This window comes from Sinohyriopsis cumingii, chromosome 8 (assembly GCF_028554795.1).
Source record: "Sinohyriopsis cumingii isolate HCF-2022 chromosome 8, ASM2855479v2, whole genome shotgun sequence".
In the NCBI taxonomy this organism is placed as follows: domain Eukaryota; kingdom Metazoa; phylum Mollusca; class Bivalvia; order Unionida; family Unionidae; genus Sinohyriopsis; species Sinohyriopsis cumingii.
The window spans coordinates 65,321,664-65,349,180 of NC_142968.1; the positions used below are offsets into that span (position 1 = coordinate 65,321,664).

The window sequence follows — 27,517 nt, forward strand, 5'->3', positions numbered from 1 at the left end:
AATCACATATATAAACTGTAAAATGTACATGTGAGAAGTGAACTGCCAAACAAAGATTGCATCATTGCATAAATTTATCACCATATAGGCTGAATCTCCAGAACAAATTGAAAGTTATTCTTCTCTTTTCTGTCTTTTATATTTACTGAATATTATTATGATAATAAATAACTTTTTAAACAACTTGCATTACACTGGAGTTAAATTATTAACAATTTACGAGTGTATAAAGAGAAGAAATGTTCAATTTACTCTTGCCATATATAGTTGGAGCCTGTGTTGTGTTATACTACATAAATTGCAAAAAATACTGTGATTTTGATGCATCAATTACAGCGAAACCACCTTAAGGAAAATTACATAAAATATACAATATCAGGAAATGCATAATTAAGGTGCAATCACTTATCATTGCATCAGAAAATCCCAATGTAAAAAAAATGCAAAAGACAAAGAAATTATTAATTTGTACTACAGACAATTTTTCAACACACGCAAAAATTTAAACTAGAAGAGATATATCTTGGTCAGCTTCTTTGATCAGAAAATAATTTCTAAATTATTACTAGCCAATAGAAATGTAGCATTTTTTGCAACACCTGCCCTAATTGTATTATCTGTTATAAAAAAGCTGATTTCATGCTTTAAGATCACACAGCCATCTGAGCCATCCTGAATTACCTTTTCTCTGTATGAAGTGTATATATTTATCACACATATACACCTTATTATTTAGGGTAGGGTCATAAAAGCTGATTCCCTGTATGCAATGGTACATAGATACTCCCCACATCAAATTAAGTTTTCCTGTGGGTTGTTTTACAATTTGCTTTAAGCTGTAATGATCTAGTCAATAAAAAAGACAGCATGACCAAGTTAAAATTATCTACAGCAACACAGTAGATAGGTTGTATGCTTGGTGGGTGAAATAATTATTTAAGAAAAAAATGGATGTGACTTTGTTATTTTAGTAAGTTTGTGGAAATAATTGATTCTTGTCTTAATAACATGGGGAAAATATCCAAGTATTTCATATAATTTGCATTATATTTGCCTTAATCCAAATTTGTGATTTTTCAGGATTGGAAAAAGTTTGTACAAGTTTTTCATGTCCTGACATAAAAATAACTGATGCTAAATGAGGAATGTGGTGTGTAAGAGAGAGAGAAAAAGAGAAAGACAGACAGACAGACAGAGACAGTGGGAGAGAGACAGGAGCAAAACATAGGAATAAAACCCCAAAGTACCAGTTTGAAACCTAAATTCTGCTTTCACATACACATATATACACATACACATATATATGCATGTGAATAGTTGTTTCATTTTATGTTTTATTTATGTCAGATTCTATTTCCAATAGCACAATGGTGTATCACGGATGACGTGAATATTGTGAATTCACTTGTAAATTTACTGCGGTCATTTTTACTAATTTTCTTTATGTAATGCATGTTCTAAAATGACTATGATAATTTTAGTGCAGTGTCATTTGTGCACATGCCAACATGTTTATTTAATGTCTTCTTGAATTGGACTTCTAGTATAAATGTGTTCTAAAACGAGTGAATGTGAACATTATGACAAGATAACATTAGTCTATTTATTCATTTAAAATCCAACTATCTTCTGTGCACGTACATATAGAATCTTTATAGAACCATATGTACTCACTTATAAGACAAGTCAAACTGCAAACAACAAAGATCCTGATCTGCTGTAGCATAATGCACCTGCAAATTGGGATCCATTTGTTCTACTGATTACTCTTACCCACTGTACAGACCCAGACCTGATGGTACATTATGTGATGACAGATCTGGGTCTGTGCAGTTTGCAGTTGGACCAGTCCAGTCTTATATGCATGTACATATGGTAAGATAAATATTAAATAGGTTGCTGTCTCCAGGTAACAATGATCTGTGTAAAGTAATTTGAGATTTACAACTTAAAAATTTATCATCTGATCACTAAACTGTGGCTCAAGTTATAGACAGGCAAGGAGTGTTAAAAGGAAATTAAATGTATGTAATCCATTTATGAAAATGTTTGTGTCAAAGGGTAGGAGAAACTCTAAGTTGTTGTCTGGTGCATATATCTAATAAAATTATACCTCAATATGGTGGGTTTATTGTATCAGTCATGGGCTGAATCAAAGAAGTGTAGTTGTATCATTGATTGCCTAACCCATTTCAACCACCAACTTCTGAACTTTAAAACTCTGCACCCTATCCCTCTCTGTGCATAAAATGGGGGGTCAGGATTGGTCACAAATTTAGATGCATACAACACCAATTTATATTCCAAAGTTTGAACTTGTGTTGGGAATCTGATAAAAATTCATGATTGATAATTAGTTGTTTGTAATTGATGATTAATTATGTTTTTGATACATATCCCTGAGCCTTGCCCCCCCCCCTCCCCCATGTGAGTTTTGAGTCTGATCCCAGGTGGTAAGAACAGAACCAGAGGCTATTCTTAAATTCAAAGACTTGGACATGGGTCATAACATCCTGTAGCCACACACATAAACTTACTAAGCATGAAAAGACAAATTTACCAATGCAAATGACATTGTTCCTAGGGTTCATTATTATTTGATCTCTGGGTCCTAACTTGTAAACTATTGTGATCCCCACTTTACAGCCATACTTACTGGACATGAAAATATAAATTTATATATAGGTACAATGACTCCAGGGAAAATGTCACTTGCATCTCTAGATTCTTATTTTTCACATCCAGTAAGTTGTACACAGCTATAGTGTGGAAATCTCCATAGTTTTTAAATTGTGGTCCAGGGGCCAAAACTACATTTCCATGGACATGATCCAGCAGTTCCATTAAACATCCCCATTTGTCTCATATTGACATTGATGTTGATAATAACACACAGACACACTTAATTCTCAGACTTACTTTTTTCATAATTTGTGGGTTATTTTGAATTGATACAATAAAGCCCCAATCTGAATGGGCAGGCTAACATAATCACTGCCTCATGCCTGCATGTCTGAATGGGCAGGCTAACATAATCACTGCCTCATGCATGCATGTCTGAATGGGCAAGCTAAGATAATGACTGCCTCATGCAGGCATGTCTGAATGGGCAGGCTAAGATAATGACTGCCTCATGCATGCAAGTCTGAATGGGCAGGCTAAGATAATCACTGCCTCATGCATGCATGTCTGAATGGGCAGGCTAACATAATCACTGCCTCATGCATGCAAGTCTGAATGGGCAGGCTAAGATAATGACTGCCTCATGCAGGCATGTCTGAATGGGCAGGCTAAGATAATCACTGCCTCATGCATGCAAGTCTGAATGGGCAGGCTAAGATAATCACTGCCTCATGCATGCATGACTGAATGGGCAGGCTAACATAATCACTGCCTCATACATGTACATCTATCTGGGCAGGCAAATAAAATCACTGCCTCATCCATGCAGGTCTGGATTGGCAGGTTAACATAATCCCTTCTTCATGGAGACACATCTGCTTATTTCATAGTGGTTTATTTTCCAAGAGACTGTAGCAAATTTCAACCTTTATATATTTTATGTTACTATTACCTGGCACAATATAGCCATGCATGTATTGATATGCCATTAAACACTATACATACAGAGATGCATACATATCCACATACATATATCATCTAGGTAAAAGTTGTCATTATATACCCAGCCCTGACTTCCTATGCAAATGCATGACTTGGATGATCTAGCAAATTTTCCACTTAGTGGGCAACTTCAGGCATTTATTGGATGTTATCAAGCCTATACAAGACCCAGTTTGTTCCTGAATAACATGACATCACAGCTGCTCTATCCCTTGATACAATAATATGAAATATGACATCACGTACAGTATTCACTTGCGAACTATTCCCTAATAAAAATAATCTTAACATGATTTTTCCTTAAACATACATATAAACTCACTTATAAAAGTGGAGTCAAATTACCAACAACAAAGATCCTGATGTGCCATAACATAATGTGGTTGCAGATCAGGGTCTATGGTTGTTTGTGATACTGATTACTCCTAACAAACTGCACAGACCTAGATCCACCAGCACATTATGCAACAGTAGTTCTGGGTTTGTGCAGTTTGCCGTTGGAGTCATCTTATAAGCGAGTATATACAGTATTTGCATATTTACACTGGAATTTTATGAAAAGGAATTCAAAAACAATCTTTTTATTAAATGAAAGTAATTTATATACAATTCTATAAAATTTAATTATAGGATGTATATAATTAAAAAATTATAGTGTTTATAATGTGGATATTCTTGTCTTAAGTACATGTGGCTAACTAGCATAACCTGTTGTACTTCACTCTCACCCTCAATATCAAACAGCACAAACACTGTAGTATGTAATTACCAAACCAACAGCACACACGGCATTATGCTACCTGAGATTTGTCAGTATACCAGTAAGTGAAGCATTACGTTTTGGTTCCATTTACGTGACATTTACTATAAATTACTACATCGTCTATACAATACACAACAGTCAGGACTCCTGAATTTCAAAGAATGAAAATGCTCCTTTGCCAATTTAAATATGTTTCCGTGATAAATTTAAACGAAGGTTTAGATTGCTGTGAAAGATTGTGAGGTGTAATAAAGGATAAATCAAGTACTGAAGACAAGATAAATTGAAAAAGCTGGGAAGGCATGAAAATGAAAATTAGATACATATCATTTATGCATTATCAGTCATGTGATATTATATTACAAGATTAAAGAAGCTCTCTCTATTGAAGGTCAGTAATTGCCACTACACAAGAACTGACCACTGGCCAATTCAAATCCCAACTCAACATCACGATAGCTATGTTTAGCAGTGGCCCTTGTAGAAGAACATCATGAATCACTACCTCATGTCACAACACTGAATGTAGTACTCCCACTCCATATTTGGACAAACTTAGCTGACATTTTTGACATACAGGTATCACCCTAAGATACAACTTTGAATAACACCAAATATTTTGTTTTGTATTTAATTAATGTTTATTTAATGTTTAGGCTGACAAAATCCGGGTCATTCAGGGTTTTGAATATATGTAAAAAAATAAAGTAATGGTTTACATTTTTAAAATGGGAGTGGGCTAAGTATATAGGAAGTACACAAAAGAAAGTACTGAGAAAGAAACAAAACACAGTACAACATTATATGATCTGAGGTACCATATGTACATGCATTTGAGTCTAGTCCAACTCCAAAGACCCAGACATGCCATCACATAATGCACAAAGACATCTGGGTCTATGTTACTTGTTAGCAGTAATCAGCAGAACAAATTGTTGTTGTTGTTGTTGTTCTAGGGTTTAACGCCATTTTTCAGCACAAGATAGGCTATACATGGCGGCCAGTATAACTGGTGGAGGAATAACCCTGGAAAACCCAGGGAAGAACCACCGACCCACGAGAAGCTACTGGCAAGCTTTCCCATGTACCCACGCTAGCAGAGCCTTGGACTCGAACCCACGCAGACAGAGGTGAGATGGCAGTGATCCGGAACAATGAGCGCTTTAGACCACTCAGCCACTCGGGGCCCCAGCAGAACAAATAACAGGATCCCTAATCTGCCTACATATCATGTGATGGCAGACCTGAGTATGCCTTTCACAGTTGGACTTCACTTATACTAGTATGCATAGTGTTTGAAGATTGTTGTTGTTGTTGTTAGGTTTAAAGCCATTTTTCAGCAGAAGAGAGGCTAAACATGGCAGCCAGTATAAACGATGGATGAAAACTCCAGAAAACCTTGGAAAGAACCATTAACCCACAAGAAGCTACTGGCAAGCTTTAACACATACCAACAATGTCTGAGCCCAAGACATGAACCCACACAGACAGAGGTGAGATGGCAGGTATCCGTAACGGTGAGCACTTTAAACCACTTGATCACTTGGGGCCTCCCTGGTATTTGAAGAGGAAGACAGCATAGATAAAAAGCTTGAAACTCGCGTTAGTTTTTGTAGGGATAAGCTGTAGAGATGTCCATTTGTAGTCTATTATGTCCCCTGTTTGGCAAAACAGATGCTGCTGACAAACTTTACAGGATCAATCCAATGTGTGTGTGTATGATTTGGATTTTTAATGTAGCTTTAACATTTCTCAGTCATCGCTATGATGTCTGCAGTGTGGAAGTTTATATTGATGTCTAGCACTGAAGCATCATGCTGCAGACATATAGAATGATGTCCAACCAGACTTATTATCCTGACACCAGGCCGACCAGTTTTAATACTAACCACTTAATGCTGAGCACCAAGCGAGGCAGCTGTTAGTGCCATTTTTACAAGTCTTTGGTATGACTCGGACAGGGTTCGAACCCATGATCTCTTGCATCCAAGGTGGACACTTTAACCACTAGACCACCAGATCTGTTGATAAAATCAATAATGTACCATACAAATGTTATCACACACCATTATACCACTTGTCATAAAATTTATGGAATATCAAAATGTTTATTTCATCTTCCTAAAATAAAAACAGGTACTCCTTAATATTAACTCAAAAAAATTATACCAGATAGCTATAATTTACAATGTTTCTTTATTTTATCCTCAGTAGGATACACTTTTTTTTAAAAATTGTCACTGCCCCAGCAAAATTAACATCTTTTTAATAATTAAGGTGGAAAATTAGGTACTGTTTAATCGTTATTTTTGTGAACTAAGACCTTTCACAGATTTCACACATGCTACCAACTGAGAAATGAGGAGTGTTTCTACTATGAAAACAATAGGACCCCTGTCATAAACTACAAATAAAAAATTGTAATTATTTGCACAAGCCATAGAAATTTATACCAATAAAAACATGGGTTTATGGTGCTATTCAGTCATGATGTTAATTACCAGTATTCAAGTAAATTAAATACAACTTTGTTATGTAGTTATACATGGCAGAATCATCATCATTATCTATTTTTAAATTATTTCCAATGTTGATATAATTAGAAATATATTACAACTGCATACCGGTCTACTCATAAGGTCAAAAGTTGTTTAATGTTGCTCAGATACACTAAAGGATGACTATTATTTTCATCATTTTACAACATGCTAACTTTCAAGTCCTATTTCGCCCCAAGGAGACTTATAAATGGCTAAGACCTTTATCTACCTATCCATCAATCTGAATGATGTAAAACCCAGTAGCCTGTGAAATTGGTCTCAAATCGGGTATTGATATGGCTGTAAAGCTGGATTTTATTGGCTCAAACTGTGATCCCTTTATTATGGGTAGACAGGTAGAACTTAGGTAAACATTTTACAATAGTGTTGGTCAATTTCTTAGGAGTGACTTCAATTTCATCTTATATTGCCTTTTATAGTTCAACTAAAACATCTGGATGAGTCTTCGGATCACTTAATTCAATTTCTGCTGGCAATGAGATCATTGATCTGTCCAGTTGTTGAATCTGTCAATGTATGCATCTGTACTTGGTATTTTTACTACCCAATGTTCTGTGCATGTGAATTAGATTTTTTAACACAGCTTTAATAAAATTTCAGTCATATCGCGATGATGTCAACAGTTTAACTGTTTATAGTGATGTCTAGCACTGCAGCATCATACAGCAGACATGGAGCATGATGTCCCAACCAGTCATATTATCCTGACACCAGGCTGACCAGTCCTAACACTAACCTTTTAACGCTGAGCGCCTAGTGAGGCAGCTGATAGTACCATTTTCATGAGTCTGTGGCATGACTCGGCCAGGGTTTGAATCCATGACCTTCTGCATCTGAGGTGGACGCTCTAACTACATGTACTAGGCCACTGATGGTCATATGTCATTGATCTAACATGAAGCTAATGACATATAAAAGCTAAATTTGAAATATATTTGAGTTACATCCAAGTTATGTAAAGAGTGACCACACTTCAAGTACACTGTAATGGGCACAATAAATTAAAAGTGTGTGTGTGTGTCCTAATGGAAGTAGGACTTAATGATGCCTTAGAGAACTGTCAATTCTGTGTGTGTCAACAGATCTAAGATAAGATTTTCAAGACTGCCTTATCAATATAACTTTCTGTTCATCAGAAGTAGTAGCAATAACAAGATTTTTAAAATAACTCATGTGGCCACCATATTGTTCATGTTAGCTGTCTGAAAGGCATGCTTTTGCTTTTTGTTAAGGACATGATAAGAAGTCTTGCAGTGAAACCCACTGTCAATGTGATTTTCCATTCAATAGATTTTCAATATGGCTGTTGTGACAGCCATACTGAATATGACTCCAACACAATTCTGCAGAATGCTTGGTCTTGCCTGCTCCACTTTGACATAATCTAAACATCTTTCAAAGTGAATAGAGCAAGTAAAGTAGGTCAATGTGCCCTAAACTGTTGGTCACTAAGCAATAAATATCCCTAATATAAAAACAAATGAATCACTATAATCACTATACACAGATTATTTTTTGAGAAACTGTGCTAATGCAAAACATTATTTAGTTTCAGGAACATGAAAAATCACTGTGAATTACTTTTGCCTCATGCGAGAAGCACTTCCAAGATGAATACAACCATCAGACTTTATGACTGTATGTAAAATTGTGTCTGAAAGCTCGGTGTTGTGAGAATGATAATATCATTTCAAAATGTATCCGTCATTCTCATGCTTTGCAGGCAAGACAAAAAATAATGCAATTTAAAAAAAATTATGTTTATAAAATTCTGGAGATTTAAACTGCTTGAAAAACATCACAAAGCAACATACTTGTTTCTGCTTAGTCCATGGAAAATCAATAAAAATTTCTAAAGGATGCAGATTTTACATTACAATGTTCTTCAAGGAAATAAAGTATTGGTCAACAAGCTTTAAATGAAATTATAGATATGGATGAAATAGTGAAGAGGATGATGAAACACACACACACACAATTACTTACTGTGACAGACGTATACCACCAAAAATAATCCATGCTGCAAAAGGCTCCAAATCCCTGGAACTGCATGACACCAGCTACTTTTACACATCCTTCTCAAGAACACAGTGGATTACATTTATACCATGTGTCGCATAGTAGTGACAAAGTATTGTACATATCCAATAATGTTATGTATTGAACTTTCCACAAGGAAAACAATCTACAACTTGGATATCTCCCAGAAAATCCCCAATTCTGGGTATCCTGAAGAAAATCCACAACTCTGGTATCCCAAGGAAACTGTTAGTTCTGATGATATTCCACAACTTCTATTAACCCATGAGCCTTCACAAAGCACTAATCTTCGGTTAATAATCAAACAACAGCTACCAGAACTACACTGTTAGCAAAATTAATCTTCTATACAGATGAAAACAAATGGTCAATTGCTTCAGGCATTGTAGAACCATGTTTTTGCACTGAATAATCCATCAACAATTGTATAATCATGGTTACAGCATAATCCTTTATTAATTGTCCACTTGATTATCAGATAATCCCCAGATGAATAAATTCTCAGATTTTCTGTTAATCCATCTATACACCTCTTGTGTTATCTTCCATCTAACTGACTTAATGTAAAGTCATGTACCAGACTTTATTTTTTTATAGTAATCTTCAGGTCATTGGAGACTTGTCAAATTGTTACTCCTTTTCTGGAAATCTGCAAAAAAAAGCAAACTTTATGAACACTACTACTACATGTATATTTCAATTCAGTGGGCCATAACCAATATATGTACATTACAAAATGATTTGTTACAAATCCCACTTTGTAATAAACTAGTCATGCAATATGACCCTAAGTTCTTTCACGATGTCACTTATTTAAAATTAATGAAATCAACAGTTCATCTGTTGGACTAATATCCTGTAATTGTAACAGTATTAAAAAAAGTCCATTTGACCACAATTCCAGACAAGTGTTGGGTAGGTAAGGACAGGTAGCTTTTGCCCAAATGAACATCCATAAATGCGCCTAGAGATCAGGGTCTATGTTGTTTGTTCTACTGATTACTTACTCCTAACAAAGTGTACATTATGCACCTGCAGATCTGTGTCTGTACATATTGCAGTTGGTTTCAATATTTAAGTGAGCATATACTGAACATCCTCTAAAGATGACCAAACATTTACCAAATTTCAAGATGACCCATTAGAATTTGTAAGGCTACTTTTTTTCACAAGATATACTGTGATACACCACATCCAGGTGCAAGTCAAATGGTCATTAACTGGCCAAAACCAGTGATTTGTTGATATCTTCAAGTGACAACCATACTATTTGCTAAGTTGTATGACAAGCCATGAAAAACTGGGGGAATATTTGAAGTAAGTGCTGGATGGGCACAAAGGATTTCCTGTTGTTCCTCCAGTGATGATTATACATAAATGAAAAATAAAACAATATTTTTTATATTATGTTATAGGTGTTGTCTACTGCTGTAAATTGCTCAGAGCTTCTAAAGATTAGGCGCTAAACAAAGTCCTCTTTATTATTAAATGCAAATCTGCTGTTTATGGCACTTTCGAGAAGAAAACCAGTGGCCGTCTTTCAGCCACCTTTATACAGGTATTGATTTCCAAGACTTCATACCTGTAACAGTATAAATGCTACTATACAATTATCAATAAGTACACAATATACATGCATCTACAAAGAGCAAGTTCCATTTCCTAAGAGTTCATCTAGAACTTTGGAGAGCAACATGCATTTCCAAGCTAGATAATAACACACACACACACACACACGGATGCACACACATATATTTGTAAAATTGATATCAGTTCATAATGGTCATTCACTATGAAAGAAAAAACTCTTTTCTCAAAGCTTTCATTAATTTTGCCTGAATACTAACATTACCATAATTATCACACATAAGTCCAACTGCAACCTTTACAAATCCAGATCTGCTGTCATATAATGTGCAGGAAGCTGTGAAGAAACAATATAGATCAAATTCTGCTTGTGCATTATGTACTTGCATTATTAGGACCCATGTTGTTTGCAGCTGGACTTGACTTTTAACAATATATATATATATATATATATATATATATATATATATATATATATATATATATATATATATATATATATATATATATATATATATATATATGTCATACTATGAGCTGCTGAAGCTGATGTGAATGTAATGAAATAAAATCCTGCCTCATTATTATAAAAAAAATTTTTTTATACTACTGATGAAAAATGAAAATTTGCTGGGTCCTAAAATTTGACTGAAGATGAAGGTAATCAATTTTGAAATTCAAGCTTACTGTGATAGATGAAAAAGCATTTTAACCAGAAAGAGAAAAAAAAAGTATATACTCGCTTATAAGTCAAATCAATCTGCAAACAACAAAGATTCAGATGTGCAGTAGAATAATGCACCTGCAGATTTGGTCCTATATTGTTTGTTCTACTGATCACTACCAACAAAATGCACAGACCCAGATATGCCTGTGTGTTATGTGATTGGTTATCTGGTTCTGTGCATATCTGGTTGTGTGCATATCTGGTTGTGTGCAATTTGCAGATGGATTGTCTTATAAGCAAGTACATATGGTAACGCAAGTTACAGTCTAGAGGATCCTTTATATAAATGTATTACAAGTCAATAATAAATTTGGTCAGTTGATACATAAAATGGCATGAGGCATTAGAAGCATTTGGAAACACATGCATCTGAACTCACTCTAAAAGTGCATCTGAACCCACTCTAAAAGTGCATCTGAACCCAATCTAAAATTTATTTTTCTTTCTTCTGTACAATGACAGTATTGCCCAGATAAATGTAACAATGTACAAAGACAGTATTGCCCAGATAAATGTGGCAATGAACAATGCCAGTGTTTCCCAGACAATGTGGCAATGTACAATGACTGTATTGCCTAAATAAATGTGGACATGTAAAGTGACAGTATTGCCCAGACAAATGTGGCAATGTATCAAGAATCCATGGTAAATAAAGGTACCTGTTACACATAATGTTATGAATGTAGTATCCATGTATTAAAACAAACCCATTAATAATAAAATTGTTATTATGGATGTTATTGAACATGATATTAACAACAGAATGTGCACTTTATAAAATTTTGTCCAATCTGCTACAGAGATAACTGTAACCGGAAAAACATTCTGGCCATGGCTTTCATAAAATGTTCTCAAAGTAAAATTGCTGCTTAAATTCAGCACGAGTTTCATTTGTAAATTATGATCAGATAATTGCATTCAACACTTGTTTGAAAGAAGCTGGTAAACATATGGATTATCATCAATACAATCCATTTTTATTTTGATTTCGTACCATTTGTTAAAAGGTAGAACAAAATATGTCCTGAGAAGTTCTACGAAGTATTGTCAACTCAAGAATTTGTTCCTGTATAAAGTTTCTATACTGCATATATGAAAGTCACGATCTCAGTTATAAAAATAACAACTTGTTAGTTATAACAATGTTATAATGCAATTGTTCAACCATAACTGACAAAATAATTTGAACGCAAAGTGTAAGCTCATTTTTTCTCTCTCAAAGTTTATGAAAGTGGGAACAATATTCACAAAACTGTTTAAATTCAAACCTTATTCTTGCAAATCTTTATCTTTTATCCTACTGTAGTTGTTTACATTTGAAAGCTTTTGTCCACCTGACATTTTTCTTTTTTAAAATTCTTTATCTTTACAGTTTTAGAACACTTTTTAAATACCACCATTTAACCTGTAATGTGCTGATGTGATGTTAAATCATTCTTATACTCTACAATACATCACTGCACCTTGATTTTAGAAAATATGAAGAACAAGTCAGGCAAATAAAGAAAATTCTATCTTTCTTAGTCACTGAATTTTAGGCAAAGCTTGTACGCATGTTTAACTTTTTGGACTTTAGTTCCAATGTGTAATGTAAAAAAAAAGAGAAATAAAGAAACAAAAACAAACCATTATAAGATAAAGGGGCATAATACAACACTGTTTCTGGATCCATGTTCTATTTTTGTACTTGTACTGGATGCTCAATCATTTCTTTTCAAAGGCGACTGGTTCATAGCTCTTTACCTTTTCCATATTAAATCTACCTATTTAACTCTCATTTATGAACAAGTCGACTGGAAAACAAATTCCTTTATGTTCTAGAGTAAATACACAATAATGACCATCAACCTGAGATCTTACCAACTGACCACACAAACTGACCACCAGAATAAGTACTGCTGATGACCACACAACATGCTGCACCTTGATCATAAGTGATTTTGACAAAAGGAAAAGAACAACAATAACAAAAGGAAGAAAAGAATCCAAGTCTGAAGAGTTCAATTACACTGCTTGATAACATTTCTATTTAAAATCAGATCATCACTGACGTGTCCATCAACAATGCTGCATTTAATCAGGGTAGCTATTTTCCCTGTAACATAACAGATACAAATCTGAATAAACAGTGAGTTAAATCTTAAACTTAAAAGGTAATTTCCAAAACATTCCTTAAATTAAAGTTAATGAGTTTTTTTCTCCTGATATCAATAATAAAATGATATTTTGTCTTTTCAACTGTAACATTTTGCTCTTTTAAACATACACTGATGTATCACGATACCTTGTCTAAACCTTTACCTGTAATTTACATTGCCTCAGTAATACATTCCAAGTTTTGAGTGGGTTTGTTACAGAATCACACACTGAACTTTAATTCCAACTGAACCAGCAAGATAATTCACCAAAGCTTTTACTTGTGAAGAACTCCTGTGAGCCAGTTTTGCCCTGGTGCCTTCAGTCACAAATTAACAGCTATATCTACACTTGATCTGTATGACATTTTGCCAGTTTTTTGAAGGCTATTTCCTGTATACTGAAAATTCTGTGCAAAGCCCAAACTAAGTCATCTTAGTAGAGAGATGCCTGGGTCTGAGTGCAATAAACCTGCCATGAGACACATAGAGACCAGGCCTACTGACGAATAAAACATGACTGTCTTTAAATATAGATGGTCTCTACATTGAGATACATAATGTCTTTATTAATCCACGCAATTTAGAGTGACCTCCCTTAAAAGTGGCCTTTCGAGTCATGTTTTCTGGTATACTGTCTGTAAAACAAAATCTTGAACATCACAGAACAATGTGGCCCTCTGGGACCCTATGGGATCAACTGAGATCTACCAGGGAATGTATTTGCACTGAAGAAGAACAGCTGATAAGTTGAGATATCATCTCCTAGTCACAGTGATAAAACTCAGCATGAGCATATAACATTTGCTGATTAAATTTTCCTTTATATTCTCCCTATCAGTCAAATCTGTATCATATTTGCAATAAAATAACAGTTGGCACTTTGGTATAAAAATAAAGACGTGCCAAAAGTCTGCTAAGCTTCATTCAATTTCTTCAAATGAGGCTACTTAGATAAATAGGGCAATGTCTCATGTTAATTATTTTTGTTCTTGCTGAAACAGCTTTCTCTGAAAAAGTGTTTTAAACATGCAAAATAGTTACTGTAACTTGTTTTTATCAAGTCAGTATTATTTATGCAGTAAAACTGCAGTAACCCTTAGCTATCTGGAATTTATTCTTAATTTGCTTTTAAAATTCTACATGACTATGGGCTCTTCATGAAATTCTAATACCATGCAACAAAAGTCTTGACCTAATTGTAAAAATATGCTTGTTCTGTGAATTCTGCACTGAAATAAGATGTAATCACTGACACCATAAAAAAGGAACACTCTTCTATGTTTGATCACAAAAATATTCTTACAATATGTTCAATATGAAACCTTGAAATCATTGGCATCAAATCTAGCAGCAAGATCAAGGAATTCTTGTATTTCTTAATTTATGGAATTAATGGGATCTGCCTAATTTATTTAAATGTATATATGTATGTATGTGTGTGTCTGTGTGTGTGTGTATGGCACATCAGCACAATTCTTGATATATTGTTGTTGTTTTTGTTGCTATGGGGTTTAGCACTATTTTTCAGCATATGATTGGCTATACATAGTGACCTGTATAGATGGTGGAGAAACAACCAGGTAAAACCCTGGAAAGAACCACTGGCAAGCTTTCTTATGTACCCACATTGGCTGAGCCCTAGACTCGAACCCACGCAGACACCGCTCTGGTTGTCAAGAAGTTAGAGCGCCTGCCTCAGATGCAGGAAGTCGTGGGATGGATTTCTGGCCAAGTCATACCAAAGACTTACAAAAATGGTACTAACAGCTGCCTCACTAGGCGCTCAGCATTAAAACATTAGTGTTAGTACTGGTTGGTCTGGTGTCAGGATAATGTGACTGGATGGGACATCATGCTACATGTCTGCAGCATGATGGTTCCAGTTCTAGACATCACTATAAACTGCCACACTGCAGACATCGTAGCGATATGACTGAAAAGTTGTTAAAGCTACATTAAAAATCCAAATTACACACAAACCCATGCAGACAGAGGTGAGATGGCAGTTATCCGTAAAGTGAGCACTTTAGACCACTCGGCTCTGGATATATAGTATTCAACAAAAACTTGCTTGCAATTTTGTTTAAAAATACATAGATCAATCACTATTCAAATCTTCATGCCTAAAGATGAAGTTTTCCTATCTTAACATTTCTAAAATATTTCATGTCTTGTATTTGCCACAAAAAGGTATGCATAATAGTATTGTGAAAAGGGCAAGAAAGAATGAAAATTCTGTCAGTTACAAATGAAATACAAATGTCCTTATCAAAATTAATATTCTATGACTGTTCAATTTCTTTTGTAAGGTGGGGGAGGTGGAAAACTCTTAATCAAAAATCTCTGATGATAACAGAGGTTAAATATATTAGTCCCAGATGAAAACATGCTCAAATAAATGATTAATAAGATTACATAACAAACTTTTCTTTATCAACATGCAATTTTTCTTACAGTGCTGACAGTAGTTTTCTAAAATTGGAATATTATGTCTAACTTTAAAAAGTTTCAGTATATGTATGTATGGTCCAAAATGTACATTGTGTGTGAACCTCTGACACCAAATCAATAAAGTGTGTTGGTATCTCTCTCTTTCCATTTGCAAACCCTGTGAATACATTCAATCCTTTCTGCATTTTTTAACATCCTAAAAAATGATAAAGGGTCTTAATATCAAGCAGTAAGGTATGGAAAGGGTTCCTGATAATTTTGAAGTCTAAAATAAGACAGACATTTCTGGTAGGCACTTAAATTGATATTATCCTTCTATAATGTCAAACTGCCAGAATTCATTGCAACTCCCTACAGCTCTACAGGAAGAAAGAGTTCATGATTTCATTCTGTCTTTCCTCTTCAAATCTAGTTTTCCTAATTCTAGTGCAGTATTCAGGGAATGGTGCATTCTCAAAAGGTATAATATCATAAATGTCTGTTGGTATGGTGAAACAAAGATTAACTTTTAAGCTAGACTGTCTAATAAATTTAATTCTTATACCAGTCTATATACTGTCAAACAGATTTCATTCATATACCAGTCTTGGGATTTAAATATTTACATTTGTATGTTTCAATAATTCTCTTAACTTTTTCTAAATTTCTTTGACAGTGACTGAGGCATTTGGCCTTAGCACCAAAAGGTTTTAGACTCTCAAAAAATAAGTAAGTCAAGCCCCATAAAAGGAAAATCGTGGTTCATAAAATAATTTTCACATAAATTGCACCTGGATATGAAGAATGGTTCTTGAGCTATGGTGGTTACCAGCAATATCCTGTGTGAAAACATGATGTTAATTGCTAAGGGCCATAACTCTTATCCAAACTAAAATGGATGTGACAAAATCCATAAAACCACATCAAGGTCTAAGGGACAATGCACACACCAAATTGCACCAGAATATGTTGAATAGTTCCTGGATACAAGATAGAAGCATATGTTGAAGTAAAGATTTAAAATTGATAGCAAAAAGGCAACAAATCCATTAAAATTGGACGTAAAAACGTTGAAAACTTGAAAAGGTACATCTACCTGAAATGGGCAATTTACCTGCCAAAAGTCATCTAAGTTTGTGTTGAAGTTGCAAAGCAAGGTGTCTACAAGGAATGTGAATGGAAAGACAGACAAGACAGATGGACAGATGAAAATAGTGATTACTATATCTTGCATCGTGATATGGGACGACATAATAATAATCATATTTATTCACTGAACTGCTGCTCTAATCAGATTGAAAAAGATATCCCCCTTGTAATATCTGATATCAGTACCTTACAAAATATACTATTATATAAACAGTACTAATTACCAATCAAACATAATAACATTCCATGGAATATTGTCAATGAATCACTCCTGTTATGGTGCAAAGATGAAATTTGCAAACATCAGATTATTTTTTTCACTGCAGATTACGGTGTCTGTGACAATAAGATTTTAATGAAGAAAGCAAAATTAGATCAATGGCATACCCTTGTGTAATTATATCCCCAAGCCACCAGCTATACCACGTGGGACAAGGCCTGACCATGGGGTCAGTGTTGCAACACTGGAAATGTGTATTTGTCTCTTGTTAATGTACAAAAAGCTTCATGATAGGGATCTTAACAGTGTCTAAGTTATGAGTCAAGGCCATGTCCTCTGCCCCAGGGGAATGACTCAAGGTCTGTGTTGGATTCACAACTGCATGTAACAACATGCACCCATAATACATAATATATTAATGGCACACCCTTGCATATATCCCCATATGACTAGGGACAAGGTCTGATCCATGGGCCCGTGTTGCAACCCTATAAATATATATGTATTTATGTCCAGTTTAGTGTATACATGACTATAGGGTAGGAAGCTTAATCATTTCCAAGTTATAACGATGAGGCAAAATTCCTACCCTGGAGGCATGTACCAGGGTCTGTAATGGGTATTTGTCTGATTTTACTTAATGTCCTCCAAAAACCTATATACTGTTACAGTATGGGGATCTCAACAGTTTCAAAGTTAAGACCCAATGGCAAGTAACCTATCCTGGGTATGACCCAGGATCTGTATTGTATATAAGTCTAATTTTATCTTTTCATGTCCTTGAAATCTTGATACTATGAGAGGATATAGATCTCAAATGTTTCCAAGTTATGATCTGGGGTAGTCTTCCCCATCCCCTGGGGAAGACCCTAAAGTGTCTATGTACCTGGCCATACACTCCAAGAGTCATACAATTTTTTTTACAAATCACTGCAGATAAATCAAAATCAAATTTTAAAAAAAAATCACAAACCAGTCTCAATCATATGCCCAATAACTGGATCCTCACTAGTGTAAGAAAAGATGCAATACATTACAAATGGATGGAGAGACACACATCCACACAGGAAAACATAATCCCAGGGATAAATAACTTAGATTTAACATGTTCAGTTCTTTATAAAATGTCAAAGCTTTGATGTTTGCTTATATGTCAAGCTCCAACAAATGAGGGGTAAAAAAATGCAAAGCACAAACACATTAAATTTTTATTGCTTTGTTTTCTCTATTGAACATTCTTAAGCTTTGTAATAAAGACCCACAAAGTTTTCAGAACCATGCCTGTCCATATATAGCCTTAGTGATTGGATAACATGATCGACAGTTTATTATCCACTTTCCAGACTTTATGGAATTATGAGGCCAACTAAACTCTGCAGAAAAGAGGGGGAGGTCATCACAAGTGACTGTAAGATTCTTGACTCAATGGCTCATCCTTGGCACACCTGCTATTGACCCCACTTATTCACATTGCCATGAACACTGGAGTTAATATCAACCCTAGTAAGTGACAATGTTCGGTTTTATATGATGCATTAATGAGAAGAGCAGGCATCTCTGCTGACAGATCATTTGTTGAACAAAAAAATGTTAATTTCCTGTTTCATGCAAATTGTTACAGGGAAAAACAACATACACATGACAATGATTTTCAATTTCAGGTTCTGTTGCATGTAAATTGCTGGAGGAAAAACACTCAAAAAGGTGTTCATTTTCAGGTCTTATATCAAGTAAATTGTACGAGGAAAAAATCATATTCCAAAAATTGTTAATTTTCAGGTCATGTAAATTATTGTTGGTGAAGAAACATATGCAAAAAGATATCTAATAAAATGTCCGTTGTAATATACAATATATTCTTAGTGGGCAAACATACACATGCAAAATGTGTCCATTTTCAAAAACAGGGAAGGCCACATCTCATTCTAGTTTCTCTACTGTATAAAGTAATAAGCTACAAGCAAACTTCAAAGTTTGAAGTTACTCCACCACACAAACAAAAATCTTTGCATAACACAATAGCATTAATAAGTATCTTCATAGTTGTATGACTTGTTAAATTTCAAAACTGTTTAAAAAATATCAGTAATGCTGTTTCAAATTTTTTGATGCAAAACTATTTGAATCAATCAAGTTTTTATAATCTGAAGATTGTTCTAAAATCTAAATTATTATAAATAATCTCTTAATTTAAGCTTCTACAGTTTAGCCAGTCATAAAACCTAATATTCATACAAGAGGTTTCTAAACTAAATCTACAACAGTCATAGTTAAGAGGATGACACATTTAGTGTAGTGGTGGCACCTGGATACTACCCTTGTCATGAGGATCAAATCTACCTAAGAACCAACTAGACTGGCTGATAAGGACTTCCTGACTATTTATTACTCTGTGTCATACTGGAGAGTATGATGACCAATTTATCTCCTTACACTTGGAGTGTTTCTCTTTCAGTTCAAGGGTTTCCAAAATTTATAATCCAAAATTTATAATCTTGATAAACTAAACTACAAAGATAAAACTCACTAATCCACTCCTTATTTGAATATATATTTAGAAACTTTTTACATGTATGTAAGTATAAGTCATTACTGTTAATCATGCAGCAATCTAAAATTCTCCCAGCCACTATCAGGATGATAAATTTATTTAAATCATTTTAGATGCACAAGAAAAGCTTTCAAATTCTTATCTGATGATTGAAAATATATTTCTAGCAAAGCATAATAAAATATAAATTGCCTCAAGGTAATCTGTGTAAACGTATTGATTTGATTAATTGATTAATTGATAATTAATTGCTGCATTTAAAGCATGCACAGCTGCCAACAACAAAGACCCAAATGAACAACTGCATGGTGAACCAGCCAATTAGTGCTTGCACTATCTGCTTGAAATCCTTAGCAAAACCAACAGCACAGACATAGATCTGCTGGCACACTATGATGCTGATATGGACTGACTTTGTTGTTTCCAGTTAGGTTTATACTATAGGCAGGTATATTTACTCTAATGAGGAAGTGGCGATATATTGGTAGCCTAAGTACTGCAGTATCTATATACTACCATAAATACGGTAAACAAGAAATACTTATAGGCACTACTATAATACGGTAAACAAGAAATACCTATATGCACTACCATAAATATGGTAAACTAGAAATACCTATATGCGCTACCATAAATATGGTAAACCAGAAATACCTACATGTGCTACCATAAATATGGTAAAGAGGAAGTGGCTAAACATTCTACCCTTGTGTACATTAATTTCCAAAAGGCTACATGTACAACTAAGTTCAAATTAACACAACCTGGGATGTTCTAGAATGTGATTTCCATAGATAATGTATATAAAAAAATAGAGTCTCACAAGTATCTTTCATTCAGGATGGTTAGGCATTATAATAATAATAACCTATTAAAGTATCCTATGAAGTGTTTATGTAGCTTTCTTCATCTGGATATATATATAATATCATGCTTTATGTACTGCCCAAGTCAGTGTCATGACAGTCATTTCTCCCCAGGCCCCACCCCATTTTCTGTGCCTGGAAAGGTTAAGCCACAAACATCATCATAAGAAAGCAAGAATGTCCTTTAATAAACCAATAAAGATGTCTTGAAACTCACATTTAAGTCGTGTTTAATTGCAAACAACACAGACCCTGACCTGCCAACATATAATGCACCAGCAGATCAGGGTCTATTCTGTTTGTTCTACTGATTACTTGTAACAAGCTACAAAGACCAAGATCTGCCAGCACAGTATGTGATGGTAGATTTGGGTCTGCACAGTATGCAATTTATCTCAAAGTTTTCCAATGTAAAATGTCTGAAATTTGAATATCAACTTCCCTGCAAAACTTCAAAGTGATATTCATGTTTAGTTAAAAATGAAAACTGTCCAATATATTACAAAAGTATGAGCAAAAATATATCAAGGACTGCAGCTAAGAACAATTAAAATAACTAATGTGGAGCATGTGGCCAAAAACTGATACACTAAAAAAAGAAGTCATTCTAGTCAGGTCCTATACCATGGATAACTCCCAACATCAATCTGGTCTGAATCATACCTCACTAATTTTAAAGTCAAAACATATGAACATTTCTGACAAAAACTGAATGCACCTTAATCAAGAAGACATGTAAAGTGTACACTTGGTGGCACACCTTGATCATGAATGAAGATGGCATGTTATGTGTACACCTGGTAGTAAACCTTGATCATGAAGATGGCATGTTAAGTGTACACCTGGTGGTGCACTTTGATCAAGAGGATATCTTAAGTGTACACCTGGTGGTACACCTTGATCATGTATATGGCATGTTAAGTGTACACCTGGTGGTACACCTTGATCATGAAGATGGCATGTTAAATGTACACCTTGATCAAGAGGACATCTAAAGTGTACACTTGGTGGTACACCATGATCAAGAAGGTATGTAAAGTATAAACCTGGTTGTACACATTTATCAAGAGAGCATGTAAACTGTATACCTGGTGGTACACCTTGATAAAGAGGGTATTAAAGTGTACACCTGGTGGTACACACTGATCAAGAAGGCTTGTAAAGTGTACATCTGGCAGTACACCTTGATCAACAGGGCATGTTAAGTGTATGCCTGGTGGTGCTGAACACTTTGACCATTGGGGCATGTAAAAAGAACACACAGTGGTATACCTTGATCAAGAGTGTGTCAAAGTGTACACCTAGTGGTACACTTGAATGAAGAAGGCACGTGAAGTGTACACCTGGTGGTATACGTTGATCAAGAGTGTGTCAAAGTGTACACCTAGTGGTACACTTGAATGAAGAAGGCACGTGAAATGTACACCTGGTGGTATACCTTGATCAAGAGGGCATGTGAAATGTCTACCTGGTGGTATACCTTGATCAAGAGGGCATGTGAAATGTCTACCTGGTGGTATACCTTGATCAAGAGGGCATGTGAAATGTCTACCTGGTGGTATACCTTGATCAAGAGGGCATGTGAAAATGTCTACCTGGTGGTATACCTTGATCAAGAGGGCATGTGAAATGTCTACCTGGTGGTACACATTGATCAAGTGGTCATGTGAAGTAGTACACCTTGATCAAGAGGTCAATTACAGTAAAGTCCTGGTGGTTTCTGGATGTAATATGTGTCCTCTGTATTTTACAGAGTATATTACAATTATATATAACAGAGTATATTAAACTTATTTATAACAGAGCATATTAAACTTGTCTATAACAAAGTATATTAGATTATATTATACATATCTATACAAAGTATATTACAATTATTTATAATAGATACTTATCTATAACAAAGTATATTACAATTATTTATAACAGACACTTATCTATAACAAAGTATATTACAATTATTTATGACAGATACTTATCTATAACAAAGTATATTACAATTATTTATAACAGATTATATTATATTTGTCTATAAAGTATATTACTATTATTTATAACAAAGTATATTATACACTGTGCTTATATATAACACATATATAACCTTTTAACATAAGGAAAAAAGTTTGCTGTCTTGACTTGTGTATGTCTTATGTAAATGTCACAATTGTTTAACTGCATTTTTCACTCTATTTTTTCATCTTGAGGGCCTCAGGAAAAAAGTTCACTGATCAATCATAAAATTTACTTTCAAAATGCTTAATTATCATGATGTTATTATCACTGCAAGGGATGAATTCAGGCAGTTAATGTGTAGAGACACTGACCAACAATGTCTTCCTGAACTACTTCATTTGCACGTGTCTTGCTTCAACAGTCTCAGGAGTCTGTCAGTGACTTTTGACTGAGAAATCATGCAATCTATTCCAGAAGAAAAGCATGTCTAGTAATATATTTTCTTTAGTACATATTTCTAACAGCCATACAAATCCTTTTAATGACAACTGCTACTGGATCCAAATTATGACTGTTAGTGTGTCTAAAGAAAGCCTGTAATGTGTCTAAATGAGTGTTAATGTGTCCAAATGATGACTAAATGATTACTGTACATGTCTAAAAGATGACTGCTGTGTACAAATGATTACTATTAATGTACCTAAATTAAAAATATTAACGTACCTACATAAGGAGTGTTATGTGTCCAAATTATGACAGCTAATGTGTCTAAATGATGATGTTGATGTGTCTAAATTATGAATGTTGATGTGTCTAAATGATGAGAGAGTTAACCTCATTAAAAAAGTTTATTATTATTATTATTATTATTAATGTTGTTGTTATTTTATTATTATTAGTAGTAGTAGTAGTAGTAGCAGTAGTAGTATTAGTATTATTATTAGTGTCATTGTTATTTTATTATTATTATTACTATTATTTGTACTATTATTATTATTCCAACTTTTGTTTAGGACTATGAGAACACACAATTACAAGCCTGCTGATAACCTGGTGGCTTTACCAAGTGTGCTGATCATTCAGCCTGCAGCCCCTGGCTGGGGCATTGTCCTTGCTACCATTGTTAGTCAAGTCAGAGGACAAATCAGTGTCACATGGATGTATGGGGTGGAGACAGCTCATTGGGAAAGTTGCCCCTAGTAAGCTGTCCATTACAAAGCCTTTGAAATTTATATACTCTGTAAACTGGTCAGTTATGCTCAACAACACCTGAAAATTAGCCTTTGGTTTTGTTCTCACAGTTTATTATTATTATTAAATTTTGTCTATGAAGCAAGAGTACAAAAAAGCTATTACTGCCTTAAAAGGGATATTACCTTAGGTGTTTGTATGGGTCCCTGTGTCATCTAAGAAACTCACTGTTACAGATCACTCACAAATCTCATTGAATTCCAGTCTAAACTTGACCAATGAATAGGCTTTTCAGTAGTGACCCATAGGCTGGTGGTTCTTCCTGGGTACTTTCTCCATCAAATATACTGGCTGCCATGTATCATGTATGACAAAATGACATTAAACAAGATACCCCAAACCAAACATAAATTGTTTCTGTTTGAGAATATAAACTTGGCATGTAAGTTGCTATATATAATGTACCATATAATGTGCTGGCAGATCTGGGTCATTGTATGTCTGTTAAGGAGTAATCAGTACAACAAACGAAACAAATCATAATTTACCAGCATGTTAGTTGATGGTAGATCTGGATCTATGTTGTTTGCAGCTGGACTTGACTTGCAAATATATATATATATATATATATATATATATATATATATATATATATATATATATATATATATATATATAATTATATAGTGTTCTTCATGGGAACCAAAAAAGCAACGGGTATTAATCATGTGAGAACTCGATACTGAGGGATGGATGTTCCGTCTAGATGGTGTCAAATCAGTATATTAAACTCAATATCGATGTGAAATAACAGTGCTAATGGTTGTCGTGAGCTGAGATGTAAAATAAAGTGAAATTAATAAAGCAGCAGTAATAAAACCAAATCGGTCTAATTCAATGACTGGTATCCATGCCGTTATCAACTTTATATGAGACAACAGTATTATGAGGAACTATGTTGTTAGGGACCAGCATATATCACTGTAACTAACACGATGCTGGGAGACACATATGTTAGGGACCAGTATATATCACTGTGACTAACACAATGCTGGGAGACACGTACGTTAGGGACCAGCATATATCACTGTGACTAACACAATGCTGGGAGACACGTACGTTAGGGACCAGCATATATCACTGTGACTAACACAATGCTGGGAGACATGTACGTAAGGGACCAGCATATATCACTGTAACTAACACAATGCTGGGAGACACATATGTTAGGGACCAGCATATATCACTGTGACTAACACAATGCTGGGAGACACGTACCTTATGGATCAACATATATCACTGTAACTAACACAATGCTGGGAGACACGTACATTAGGGACCAACATATATCACTGTAACTAACACAATGCTGGGAGATACGTTAGGGACCATCATATATCACTGTAACTAACACAATGCTGGGAGACACGTACATTAGGGACCAGCATATATCACTGTAACTAACACAATGCTGGGAGACACGTACATTAGGGACCAACATATATCACTGTAACTAACACAATGCTGGGAGATATGTTAGGGACCATCATATATCACTGTAACTAACACAATGCTGGGAGACACATACCTTAGGGACCAGCATATATCACTATAACTAACACGATGCTGGGAGACACGTACATTAGGGACCAGCATATATCACTGTAACTAACACAATGCTGGGAGACACGTACATTAGGGACCAGCATATATCATTGTAACTAACACAATGCTGGGAGACACGTAACTCACTGTATTGCCCAGTAATAACAATACTGAAAGCAGTATACTCTTTTGCTTTTAAATGAATTCACCATGAAACATCCATATTATTTATAAAAAAAACAATTTATTGTCCAAGCCACCACTTGTGAAAATGTAATAATGGCATCCCAAAATTAAAATGACATAATGACAGCAGACAGGATGTGACAGAACCTTTGTTTAGAGCATTTAATAAGTCTAAAATAAGTATGGAATCCATTAAAGTACATGAAAATTAACATGTGTTATCTTGTCCACTCTTTGTTCACCAAGATGCCAGTCATTAGATGGGCTTCTGACATACAAAGAATTTCGCTCTTTGTCAGAACTGATCCCTCAAACTTGGTTGAACTTGTTCTTTTACATTTTTGTTTTCTTCAAGAGGTGCCTGACATCGTCAATTAGCCTCTCCTAATTTGACCAACACAGTAGGCTGCCAGAGTTAAGAAATCTTTAACAATTGTACATTGGTATTGTTGCCTATTTTCCTTCTCAGCTTTCCTACTAGTTCTCTTACCCTTCCCACCCCATTTTTGAAATTTTGACATTTATGATGGGGTGTTGATAAACAGTGAAATGTCAAATTATCAAAAATGGGGTGGCAAGGGTCAGAAGAAACTCAGACTACTTTCCTACCTGTAATACTTGTTACTGCCCCACCATGACATTACAGGTGTATTATACCAAGCTGTATTCAGATATTTCTTTCACTGATTTGCCGTCATCAGTACTGAAGACCTAGAGTTGAACATTAACACCACTGTTACATTTAGTCTCTTTGGGTACAACAGCTACAATAATCATGGAAAGGATTTTAAAAAATCAATAGACACTTTACATGTTATATCAGAAATTCAACTAAAAGGAGTGATATTATTGAATGATCTTATTCAGGTTCCAGTTTAGACTATATATTGTTTTCTCGTTAAAAATATGTGTTTATGAACTGCTGGATGCCAGATATAACATGTCTACAAATCTATTACAATTTTTCCCATCTGTCACACCCAGATTATGGTATACAATGATGTCATCTGTTTGTTGCCATAGAAACCAGGTAAACACAAAATGAGATTCTGATGAATCTTCTCTGCTTGATACAGGTATTGTGTGCAGATAAAACATGACTTATAGAAGAAAAATATTGTGCCACTCCTTTTACTAATTTTGCAGTGTACTGAAAATTTAACCAAGATAATTGATTGCATTAGAATAAAATACACATACAGGTCACATAGAATGTACATATCGTAAAACAAATAAGATTCCACTTTCATCTCCATAATAATGTGGTTTCATCTGTATGGTGAAATAAACAAGGTATGAATAATTATAAAGTAAAAGAATGCATGATTGTTAATACATAAATATGACAAAGTAAACAACTTGGGAATGATAAAAAAAATATGGAATATGAAATCTTTAATGTTAAAAATATTTGTTGCTTCTTGGTAGCATTAACCTTTAACATTAGCAAAAAATCAAATGGAAAGAAAATCCCTTATCTTGGTTTGTCTATAGATTTGTTCCCCCAAATAAAATACTGTTGTTGTTGTTGTTGTAGGGTTTAATGCCATTTTTCAGTACAAGATAGGCTACTTATGATAGCCAGTATAAATGGTTGAGGAAGAACCCGGGAAAACCCTGGAAAGAACCACCGACCCATGAGAAGCTACTGGTAAGCTTTCTCACATACCCACATTGGCCAAACCTGAGAAAGTAGAACCCATGCAGGCAGAGGTGAGATGGCAGTGATCTGTAATGGTGAGCACTTTAGGACTAGTGGTCTAAAGCACTCTCCGTTACGGATCACTGCCATCTTACCTCTGTCTGCGTGGGTTCGAATCTAGGATTCGGCTAACATGGGTATGTGAGAAAGCTCACCAATAGCTTCTCATGGGTCAGTGGTTCTTTCCAGGGTTTTCCCGGGTTCTTCCTCCACCATTAATACTG

The 27,517-nt window shown here is 34.7% G+C and overlaps 1 protein-coding gene across 4 annotated transcripts in view; it reads right to left on the reverse strand.

Moving 5' to 3' along the window:
• Positions 1 to 27,517, reverse strand: part of LOC149793704 (nephrin-like) — a 162,747-nt gene that overhangs the window by 80,834 nt on the left and 54,396 nt on the right. For all 4 annotated transcript variants that reach the window (XM_089967705.1, XM_089967704.1, XM_089967707.1 and 1 more), the window contains exon 3: positions 8,935 to 9,637. In XM_089967705.1, the coding sequence (XP_089823831.1) occupies positions 8,935 to 9,022 (88 nt within the window). In that variant the 5' untranslated portion in view covers positions 9,023 to 9,637. The remainder of the gene's footprint in view (positions 1 to 8,934; positions 9,638 to 27,517) is intronic.